This window comes from Microcebus murinus, chromosome X (assembly GCF_040939455.1).
Source record: "Microcebus murinus isolate Inina chromosome X, M.murinus_Inina_mat1.0, whole genome shotgun sequence".
Lineage (NCBI taxonomy): Eukaryota > Metazoa > Chordata > Mammalia > Primates > Cheirogaleidae > Microcebus > Microcebus murinus.
Window position 1 is genome coordinate 35,057,882 of NC_134136.1, and position 12,486 is coordinate 35,070,367.

Consider the following 12,486-nt stretch of genomic DNA (forward strand, 5'->3'; position numbering starts at 1 on the left):
GAGCTATATTCATAAGTAGTTTAGTTCATACATAATGCCATACTTTTAGGTTAATATATGGTTTTAAAATCATTTTTTTCATAAGATGCCAACCATTTGGACAGTTAGAAAAATTCAGATTATTACTTTTTCTTCTTCCTGTGGTTTTTAGCATCCTATAGACAGCTACAGTTTAGTCTACTTTAATGTATGTCTGATTTCCTTCTTAGGATTTGTTTACTGTCTTAAATAATTATCTGCTACATAGTGAATAAATGAACTTGACTTTTTTACTTAGTAATATGAGAGACTGTTTTAATATTAAACTTCTTATACAAAAAAGTCTATTCAGTTTACTACAGTGAACTTTTTATTTCTCGTTTTTTTACGATTTACCCTTCTCACAAGGAGGTCACAAAGGCCAGCCGTATACCTACGATGCCAAGGTAAAAAACTTTATTCAGTGGATTAAAACACAGACCGATTCTGGAGAAGTGAAGAATACTGTTATTGGTGGATATTACCCCTATCCACCAGTGCCAGAGACATTTTCCAAGTATAGTAGTTCAATTAAAGGTATTTATATAATTGCCAGTTTTCATGTTTATATGTTATATGTATGGTATATGCTATTTCAGTTAGTCGTCTTTGTTCTTTTATGAGAATGAGCCAAAGTGTAGCAACATTCACTGATAATAATTTTGTCTTAAAGCAGACAGAAAAATATATGTCATGTATCCTAAAGGTCACTATTATGATTTTATTAGACTGGAAGAAAAGAGAGAATGTAGAAGATGGCTAACTGGAGATACAGGTTGAGTATTCCTAATCCAAAAATCTAAAATTTAAAATGCTCTAAAATCTGAAACTTTTTCAGCGCTGATATGACGCTCAAAGGAAATACTCATTGGACCATTTTAGAGTTTGGATTTGGATTAGGGTTGCTGAACGGTAACTATAATGCAAATATGAAAAAATCTGAAATCTGAAACCTCTTGGTCCCATGCATTTCAAACAAGGGATGCTCAACCTGTAATGTTTTGATTTAATGTCACTGAGATCAGATCTGACCTTGGTAGATCTCAACTCCCATGACATTACACAGAAAGACTAAAGATATCTATAAGAGATGCTGGACAATTTGATATTAAGATACTGTATTATGCAACTAGCATAATACAGACAACTGTATTATGCTACTTTTGTGAATGATATATATTGTATATAACACAATTGAGTGCTACCTTTAAATAAAAAATGACACCAAAATAAATGAGATGCTGAATTTAGAATTGAAGTACTGATGAGAGACCTAATATTAATTTACTTTTTAGTAGAACTAATTAGTACAATTAGTAGAATTACTATATGACAGTTGAAAGTTTAATATAAGCATGTTCTTTTTTAAAAGCCATGAAATAATTGCATGGTTTTGGAAAAAAAACCAGTGTGGCTAGGCAACACTTTATAGTTTGAAATATATAAATTACATTAAATACGCAAAATTTCTTTGGCAAATTGAAGACTCCAGATTGGAAGCCTGTGTTACAATTTAACTGATAAATGTATCTTGCCTATTTCACAAAAATTACATAAAAATTACATGTCAGATATAAACACAAAGTCTCACAGACTTACGTTAATGTAGCAAGTTTATAGTTTCATGTTGTGAAATTACATTGCAAATCTAATTCTTATTTTTATCATTTCAGTTCTTTAAAACTTACCTTGGAATTCCTCTTTTGCAGTTGAGTCGCTCTTGACAGCTATAAGTGAAGTGAAAAAGGAGATTGAAGACTTACAGTATAGGGAACAAAAGCGCATTGCAATTCAGGGGATAATTACGGTTATAAAGTATGTCCCTTATAGCAGCGCAACTGATAATGCCTCAGCACCAGAAACACCTCGGGTATGGGGCCAGAGAATTAATAGCATATCTCTGAAAGCACTGTGATCATAATTATAATTGGTACCTTTTACATTTTCTTCAGAACTCACATGTATTGACTCTTAATGATGTAAACCTAAAAGAAAAAAAAAATTCAGCTTTTTATTTCCTTTTTCTGTCATTATTTTGGGGCACACTGGGCTAATAGTCACAGCCTCTGACATTTCCCAAAACCCTCAAAAGTTGGCATTTTGTTTTTGCTTTCTGCATAATTTGAGCCTATGATTTATGTTTTAAACTTCCAGGTGGTATGTATGTCCATATTCATTTCCTACCTGTTGTCCAGGCTAGTACTACAGGAAAGTTTCCATGGGAAGTTTTTATCTCTAAATCTAGTAGGGTAGTCTTACCCAGGTTCTATATGAGATAGCAATAACTCTTGTAGAATAAATAGTAAAAGAGGCCAGTTCTGGAATATTGACACAATCAGTACAAATAAGTTAATTTTTCCCATGAGTTTATCTTCTTAAAAAATGTGCCTACGATTATTACTGTCCATATGGAAATAAATGTTTAATCCAACTTTTCAGTTATACTAGTATAAGAAGCACTTTTATCTTCCTTTAAAAAATATTGAAATAGGCCGGGCGCTGTGGCTCACGCCTGTAATCCTAGCTCTTGGGAGGCCGAGGCGGGCGGATTGCTCAAGGTCAGGAGTTCAAAACCAGCCTGAGCAAGAGCGAGACCCCGTCTCTACTATAAATAGAAAGAAATTAATTGGCCAACTGATATATATATAAAAAAATTAGCCGGGCATGGTGGCGCATGCCTGTAGTCCCAGCTACTCGGGAGGCTGAGGCAGAAGGATCACTCAAGCCCAGGAGTTTGAGGTTGCTGTGAGCTAGGCTGACGCCACGGCACTCACTCTAGCCTGGACAACAAAGTGAGACTCTGTCTCAAAAAAAAAAAAAAAATATTGAAATAGCAGATGGATTAGATTTAATCATCTTTATAAAAGCACTGTTGGTTGCAAAGTTTTGTCACAATTATTTTTTATTTCAGAATATTATGGGGGTACAAACATTTTGGTTATATAAATTGCTTTTGTACCATTTGAGTCAAAGTTATAAGTGTGCCCATCCCCCAGATAGTGTGCATTGTACCTGTTAGGTGTTAATTTACCCATCCCCTCCTCCCTCTCCCTCCTGCATGATTTCCAATGAATGTTATCTCCATATGTGCACATAAGTGTTAATCGGTTAGTTTCAATTTAATGGTGAGTACATGTGGTGTTGCTTTTTCCTTTCTTGTGATACTTCACTTAGAAGAATGGTCTTCAGTTCCATCCAGGTTAATACAAGAGGTATTAGTTCACTATTTTTTATGGCTGAGTAGTACTCCATGGTATACATATACCACATTTTATTAATACACTCATACATTGATGGGCTCTTGGGTTGTTTCCACATCTTTGCAATTGTGAATTATGCTGCTATAAACATTCAAGTGCAGGTGTCTTTTTTATAGAATCTCTTTTTTTCCTTTGGGTAAATAACCAGTAGTGAGATTGCTGGATCAAATGGTAGGTCCACTTTTAGTTCTTTGGATTATCTCCATACTACTTTCCATAAAGGTTGTACTAGTTTTCAGTCCCACCAATAGTGTGTGAGTTTTCCTATAGTTCTGGATCCACGCCAGCATTTGTTGTTTTGGGACTTTTTGATAAAAGCCATTCTCACTGGAGTTAAGTGATATCTCATTGTGGTTTTGATTTGCATTTCCCTGATAATTAGAGATACTGAGTATTTTTTCATATATTTGTTGGCCATCAGTCTATTTTCTTTTGAAAAATTTCTGTTCCTGTCTTTTGCCCACTTTTTAATGGGTTGTTTGATTTCTTTCTTGCTGATTTGTTTGAGTTTGCTGATTTGCTTGAGTTCTTTATAGATTCTAGTTATCAGCCCTTTATCAGATGTATAGCATACAGATATTTTCTCCCATTCTGTAGGTTATCTATTTGCTCTATTGATTGTTTCCTTGGCTGTGCAGAAGCTTTTTAATTTGATCAATTTCCATTTATTTATTTATTTAATTTATTGCTGTGATTGCTTTGGGAGTCTTCCTCATAAATTCTTTGCCTAGGCCATTATCTATAAGAGTATTTCCAACATATTCTTCTAGAATTCTTTTAGTTTCATGCTTTAGGTTTAAGTCTGTTATCCATTGTGAGTTGACTTTTGTGAGTGGTGAGAGGTGTAGATCCTGTTTCAGTCTTCTACATGTGGCTATCCAATTTTCCCAGTACCGTTTATTAAATAGGAATTCTTTTCCCCATTACATGTTTTTGTCTGCTTTGTCAAAGATTAGATAGCAATATGAGGATGGTTTTATATCTGGGTTCTCTGTTCTGCTCCATTGGTCTATGTCTCTGTTCTTGTGCCATTACTATGTTGTTTTGATTACTATAGCCTTGTAGTATAGCTTCAAGTCTGGTAATTTGATGCCTCCCAATTTGTTCGTTTTGCTTAAGGTTGCTTTGGCTATACAGGGTCTTCTCTGGTTCCATACAAAGCATAGAATTATTTTTTATATATCTGTGAAAAATGATGTTGGTATTTTAATAGGGATTGCATTGAATCTGTAGATCACATTGGGTAGTATAGACATTTTAACAATGTTGATTCTACCAACCCATGAGCATAGTATGTTTTTCCATCTGTTTACATCCTCTGCTATTCCTTCCTCAGTGTTTCATAGTTCTCCCTGTAGAGGTCTTTCACCTCCTTAGTTAAATATATTCCTAGGTATTTTATTTTCTTTGTTGCTGTTGTGAAAGGTTTGAGTCTTTGATTTGGTTCTCAGCTTGACTGTTGGTATATATGAATACTACTAATTTGTGTACATTGATTTTGTAACCTGAGACTTTGCTGAATTTATTTATCAATTCCAGTTATCACCATTCTTAAGATTATAAAAAAATGGATAAATTAAAATTGTAGATCTTTTAAGAGAGAAAAAAATTTTGTGAATTATTTTTAAATGTTTTCTCTAAATTATTGATTTTAGAATGCTAACCAACCCTCAACATCTCAAGCAGCTAGAGGAGAAACTCAAAGTCCGGAGAGAAATGTTAAACGACCTCTAGATGATGTGCCTAGGTGTTCTCAGTGTTTTCAAGTTGCATCTGCAAGTTTGAGTGTGAGCAATAAAATAAGAATTCTTCAAGGCCCATCTGCTAAACCGTAAGTCATTTGTGTCAAGTATAGACAAAGCATATTATTTTATTTTTGGTTTATCTCTAGCCTGTAAAATAAGCAATTATGATAGAAGCTGTATTAATTTGTTAGGGCTGCCATAACAAAATATGATGACTGAGCGGCTTACATAGAGCTCTTGGGGCTAGAGTCCAAGAACAAGGTGTCAATAGGGTTAGTTCCCTCTGAGGGCTATGAGGGAGAATCTGTTCCATCCCTTTCCCTTAGTCCTGCTGGTTGGCTGGAAATCTTTGGCATTCCTTGACTTGTAGAAGCATCACCCCATTCTCTGCCTTTATCTTCACATAGAGTTCTCCCTGTGTGGTGTCTATGTCCAAATTTCTCCCTTTTATAAGGACAGCAGTCATATTGGATTAGGGGCCCACCTTACTCCAATATGGCCTCATCTTAACCAGTTATATCTACAATGACCCTGTTTCCAAATACGGTCACATTCTGAGTTACTGAGGGTTAGGACTTCATCATGTGAATTTTGTGGGGATATAGTTCAACCAATAACAGTCTGCCTGTGGTTCCCAAAATTTGTGTCCTTCTCACATTCAAAATACATTCACTCCGTCACAATATCCCCAAAAGGCTTAAACCATGCCAATATGAACTCTAGTCCAAAATCTCACTTAAATATCTAAATTACAAATTGATGTGATTCATTCATCCATGATCAGGGTGATTTATCCTGGGACAGAACTCTCCATCTGTAAACCTGTGAAATCAGATAAGTTATCTGTCCTGTAACACAATGGTGGGACAGGCACAAGATAGACATTCCCATTCTAAAAGGGAGAAACTGGAAGGAAAAAAAGAGTCTTGGGTCACAAGCAACCCCAAAACCTAATAAGGCAAATTCCATTAGATTTTAAGACTTCACAGTTTCAACATTGTGTCCTCTGGGCCCACCAAGGTAGCAGCCCAACTTCTTCAGCTCTGGATGGTGGCTCCACACTTTGGAACCAAGGAGATGGTCCTACCCTCTAGATTTGAAAAGGTTGTCCCGTCTTCTGGAACGAAGGAGGTAGTCTCATCCCCAGGGTCATTATTCCGTTTTCTTGAAGAATAGCACCTGTTTGTAGCCAGGCAACCAAAATAAGGTCACATTCTGAGGTATTGAGGATTCGAACTTCAACATATGAATTTGGAGGACACAATTTAACCCATAATAGAATCCTTCTTATCTGCCATACTCAGCACGGACTAATTGAAAATGAGTTTAAAATGCAGATTTATTTTTAAAAATAAACATTTTTTATTTTATTTAAGCATTTTATTTTACTTTAAAACATTATAGCTTATATTTGTATACCAATTGTTTAAGCATAGGTCTTCCTACATAAACCTCATCCATTATGAATTGTATATGATTAATAATTTTAGTTTCTTTAAGGTGTCAGGAAAACCCAGACACTCCGAAAGTAGTCAGAGTACAGAATCTTTTGGGATTTTAAGATTTTTTTAAACTCCAGTTTTTTAGAGTAGTTGTGCCCAATTGGGCAACAGATTTTGGTTATAAATAAATAATAAGTTCATTTATAAAGGTTGTAGATACTAGCATCCTTGATAAATTCACTTATTGCTTCTAAAAATTTGTGGAGTATTTTAGGGGGATTTTCTCTGCATAGATCATGTAATCTGCAAATGATGGTAGTTTATTTCTTCCTTTCTAATTATTTTCCCTTTTATTTCTTTTTCTTGTGGATTGTACTAGTTAGGACCTTTAGTATAATGTTGAATAGAATTTGTAGTAAAGAGCATCTTTGTCTCATTTTTAATCTCAGAAGGAAATTTCTCAAGATTTCACCATTGAGAAATTTGGTAAATAATTTTTATCAGATTAATTAAATTTCCTTCTAATCCTAGTTTGCTAAGTTATTCTCACGAATGTGAGTTGAATTTTGCCAAATGTTTATACTGAGTTTATTAATCTACTAAATTTTTTACCTTTTGTTCTTCCCATGTAGTTAATTAAATTGATTAATTTCTTGAATGTTAAATCATCCATTCATTCTTATAAATAATTTTACTTGCTCATGATATATTACCCTTCATATATATCAGTGTATTTGATTTTTTAATATTTTATTTAGCATTTTTGTATCCATGTTCATGAGATTGATCTATAGATTTTTATCTCTTATAATATGCTTGTTATAGATGTATATCAAGTTTATGCTGGCTTTACTAACAAATAATTAGGAAATATTTTCTCTTTTATTCTCTGTAAGAGAATGTGGAAGATTGGTATTATTTCTTCCTTAAATATTTAGATGGGTTCTCCAGTGAAACCATCTGGGTCTGAGGTTTTCTTCTGGGTAAAGTTTTGAATAGGTGATTCAATTTCTCTAATAAATTTTAGAATATCCATATTTTCTCCTTTGGCCATTTTTTAAAAAGAATTTTATGTTCACATCTAAATTGTAATATTTATTGATATAAAATTGTTCATAGTATCTTCTTATCTTTTTTCTTATTGTCTTTTATATTTCTGTAGAATCTATAATGTTGTTCCATTATTCATTCCTGATACTCATAGTTTGTGTTTTCTGACTTTTTTTCTGAATCAGTCTTCCTATTCTTTTTTTATTATAGTGACTTGAGCTAGATTCTTAAATCATTGATTTTTGGTTCTTCTTTTCTAATATTTGCATATAATGCTATAAATTTCAAAGCACTACTTTAGCTGCATTCTACTTCATTCTCAGTCAGTTTAAAAACATTCTTTTTTTTAGTTTTTATTGTGATTCTCCTTTGATTCATAGGTCTATTGCGAAGTATATTGATTAATTTAGAGATACTTGAGCATTTTCTAGTTACCTTTTAAAAATTTATTTCAGCTTATCTGCATTCTGGATAAAGAAGGTATTCTAAATGATTTTTGTTTTTTGAAATTTATTGAAAGCCTTCTTAAGAAAGATATATAGTCAATTTTAATAAATGGTTCATATGTACCTAAAAAGAATATGAATTCAGTCATTGTTGGGTGCACTGCTCTATATATGTCAGCTAGGTCCAAGTATGTTAATTGTTGATCATCTCTTTTCTCCTTTATATCCTTACTGATTTTTTGTCTGCTTTTTCCATCAGCTAATTGAGACAGATGTGTCAAAATTTTTCACTATGATTGTGGATTTATTTCTCTTTTTAGTTCTATACGTTTTTTTTTTTTGTTTCATGTATTTTGAAGTAATGTTGCTGGCTACATACAGATTTAGAATTGTGATATCTTTGTAATGCATTGACCTCTTTGTTATTATGAAATGTTCTTTATGTCTCACAATGCTTTCTGCCTTAAAGTCTGCTTTGTCTAATACTAATATACCTATATCAATTTTATTTTGATTAGGGTTTGCATGGCATATATTTTCCATTCAATTTACTTTGAACCTCTTTGTGTCTTTGTATTTAAAGTTGTCTCCTTTAAGCAGCATATAGTTGTTTTTTAATCCAATGTGACAATCTTAGTCTTTTACTTATTTGTTCCATTCACATTTAATGGAATTAATGATATAGTTGTATTTATATCAGTCTTCATACTGTTTGTTTAATCAAGTAGTTTCCATTATTCAATTTTCCCTTTTTTATTTTGATAATTACATATTTAGTGGTTACCATTATTATTTAGTGGTTACCTTAAAACATAAATATTTGACTTATTGCAGTTAAATACAAATGATACCATTTTCCTGACAATGCTAGAACCTTAGAACACTTCAATTGTATTCGTCCCTATTTTCATTATTTTATCTTGCACTTTAATTCTACATATGTTTTAAACTCTAAGAATAGTATTGTATGGTTAGTATTCCCTTATATTTATCCACATGATTAATTTTTTATATGTTCTTCTTTATTCCGACCTATATCTCCATTCTTCTCTCTGGCATTATTTTCCTTTTGACTGAAGAATTCTCTTCAGCATTTATTTCAGTGTGGCTTGCTGATGACTCATTCTCTCAGTTTTTGTTTGTCTGAAAATATCTTTATTTCACCTTTATTCCCATTTCACAGTATACAGAACTCTAGGTTGCAGGGGGTTTTTGGTTTTTGTGTGTGTGTGTGTGTTTTTTTTTTTGTTTGTTTTTTTTTTTTTTTTTACTTTCAGAACTTTAAATGTGTAATTCTACTGTTTTATTGTCTCCGCTATCTTTGTTGAGAAGTCAGGCAGATGTCTTATAATTGCTCCTTCAAAGGTATTGTATCCTTTTTCATAAAATGCTTTTAAGATGTTCTCAATCTTTAATTTTTAGTGCCTTAAATATGATGTTCCAAGGAGTATCTTTCTTTGTTTTATACTACTTTGGGATTACTGAGCATTTTGAAACTATAGATTGATTTCTTTTATCAATTTTGGAAAATTATCAGCCATTATCTCTTCAAATATTATTTCTGCCCCATTATCTCCTCTCTTTCTGTGATTCCAGTTACACATATGATAGTACTTCTGTGAACAAATGTTTCTTGCACTCTATTCTGTATTATTCATATGTGTGTATATATACATATATACACACATTTGATTCTATGCTTCAGTTTGGAAATTTTCTATTAACCTGTCTCTTTATTTACTTTTTTACTATATCCAATCTACTATTAAACCTATCAGTTGAGTTCATTGAGTTCTTTTTCTGTTTCCACTTCAACTGGGCATGCTGCAGTTCTATTCTGACATTAACAACCCAGAGTTAGCATTAGACTCCACAGACTTAAGGGCTCAGTCCTCCACAAGACTGTCCTTACTTCAGATACCAGTAACACTTTAGGGGGTCCCCAGGCCACCTGCACTTTAAATCAACTGGCTATAAATTCAGGGGTGCCCCTGACCCCCAGGTTCAATAATTCACTAGACAACTCACAGAACTTAGTGCTACAATTACAATCACTGTTTTATTATTAAGGATGTAAATCAGGAAGAACCAAATGAAGAGACACACAGGGCAAGGTCTGGAAAAGAATGCAGAGCCTCTGTGCCCTCTCTTCATGGAATCCAGGCATGTCATTCTATTGGCACATCACTGTGTTCACCAACCACAGAGTTCTACCAAGCCTGGCTGGCCAGAGGGTTTTTTTTTAATTTCATTATGTAGGCATGATTGATTAAATCATTGGCCAAATGATTGAAGTCGATATCCAGCCCCGCTTCTCTCCCTAGAGTTTGAGGTAACCCAGTGTTCCAACCCTCAAATTACTTGGTTGGTCTTTCTACTTACAAGCCCCCATCCTGAAGCAATCTAAGAGCCCACTACCAGTCACCTCATTAGATTAACAAAGGCAGTTCTATCACTCAGAAAATTCCAAAGGTTTTTGAAGCTCTGTGCCAGGAACTAGAGACAAGTACGACATATATTCTTTACTATACCACAGAGTTCTTAAGTCCAGCTATTCTGTTTTTTCGTCCTAGGAAGCCCACTTGATTCACTTTTTACATGTTCTGTTTAAAGATTCTATATCTGTTTTGACCATGTTTTTTTTGTTTTCTTGAATGTATTAATCATAGTGGGTTTTTTTGTTTTTTTGTTTTTTTTTTGTTTTTTTTTTTTTTTTTGAGACAGAGTCTCGCTTGTTGCCCAGGCTAGAGTGAGTGCCATGGCGTCAGCCTAGCTCACAGCAACCTCAAACTCCTGGGCTCAAGCAATCCTGCTGCCTCAGCCTCCCGAGTAGCTGGGACTACAGGCATGCGCCACCATGCCCGGCTAATTTTATATATATATTAGTTGGCCAATTAATTTCTTTCTATTTATAGTAGAGACGGGGTCTCGCTCTTGCTCAGGCTGGTTTCGAACTCCTGACCTTGAGCAATCCGCCCGCCTCAGCCTCCCAGAGTGCTAGGATTACAGGCGTGAGCCACCGCGCCCGGCTAATCATAGTGTTTTATATCATGGCCTGACAACTCCAATGTATTGATCACCTGTTGGTACAATAATAGTGAATATAACCGTTTAAGAGCTTGTATCCAACCAACATTTTAATTCAAATGGTAGATAGTCAATTTAAGGGACACCATGTGCTTTCTGTTAGATTTTAAAATTTAGTCAAAAATCTATCAACTCACCCCAAAAATTAACACTGAAGAAATCAAACTTGACAAATGGGACATTAAAACCTCTTCATTTCATTCTATTGATGATATTTACTCCACAGAGAAAGTGAATCATACCAAAGTTAAATCAATCCTTAAAAATCATTTTTAGTATCTTCCAGTAAGAAAAGCAGAGGAACCATAGGAAACATTTTAAAATAATGGTTGTTTCCTGAAAAGCATTTGCTAATTTGAATTAATGATCACAAATGATTTTAGCATTTTTGATCATTATAAACTATTTCTAATTTGCTTATAGTAAGTAGCAACTTCACAAAAAACTATGTTTGTGTCCTTTTGCATAATGTTTCTGCTTTTCTTAAGAATACACTGAAAATATTCTTTCAATTAATTGCATAGAGCATTTCAGTATACAAAGCAAGATCACTTACATCACTTCATTTGATCATCAACTTCCCTGCGAGGGAGAAGCAGGATAATAATCTCAATTTTATAGATTAGGATTCTTAGGTTCATAAAGGATAAAATATAATATCTATATATGTATTAAGTATTTTTAATTTCTTTGCATTAGAGACTATATAAGACCACAATAATATTAACTATAGTCTTATTATATAGATGAGAGAATGGCCTACTGTAGAATCTATGTGACTTTTAGCTAAATTAAATAAATTGGTAATAAGGGCAAGGTTAGAGTACAACTTGTAGTCCCTGACATAATTTGCATGATATTCTGCCACTACACATCATATGCATCTTTGTCTTCTCTTCTTTTAGCCCTCTTTATCCTTTCTACCCTCAGTTATCTTTCTGTTCTCCTTTATCTTTTTATCTCTCTTTGTTCAGTTTCCACAGGTGGTAGCGATAGACATTGTATAGCTCCATATCTGTCACTTAGCCCCTCACCTTAAGACATTTAGGTCATACAAATGAATGATTTTGTATACCAAGTAATAATCTAAACCACTTTTTAAAAAATATTCTGTATAATGTAATGGTGATATTAGAGTTTGAGAAACTATTTCTTCTAATTTATGTCAAATGAAAAAAATCACTTTATAATCACACTTTTTAAAAAAGTATATATACACTGATTAAGGATCTCAAAATGCATACAACTATTTATTTTTTAGTTATTTATATTCCTCTTAGAGTTTATGTTTTCTGCTTACAGATTTCTAGAAATACTCCATTTTTATTAATTGAAAATAAATGAAACTACAACTATAAAATGTGGGCTTTTCCCCCCTTTTTTGTCTTTTCTTTTTGATAGAGATGGGGTCTCATTCTTGCTCAGGCTGATCTTGAAC

The 12,486-nt window shown here is 33.4% G+C and overlaps 1 protein-coding gene across 1 annotated transcript in view; it reads left to right on the top strand.

Moving 5' to 3' along the window:
* RADX (RPA1 related single stranded DNA binding protein, X-linked) overlaps window positions 1–12,486 on the top strand; it is a 58,966-nt gene that overhangs the window by 24,854 nt on the left and 21,626 nt on the right. Inside the window, exons 8-10 of the mRNA XM_012751163.2 lie at window positions 391–555; window positions 1,728–1,888; window positions 4,934–5,109. Coding sequence (XP_012606617.1) covers window positions 391–555; window positions 1,728–1,888; window positions 4,934–5,109 — 502 coding nt within the window. The remainder of the gene's footprint in view (window positions 1–390; window positions 556–1,727; window positions 1,889–4,933; window positions 5,110–12,486) is intronic.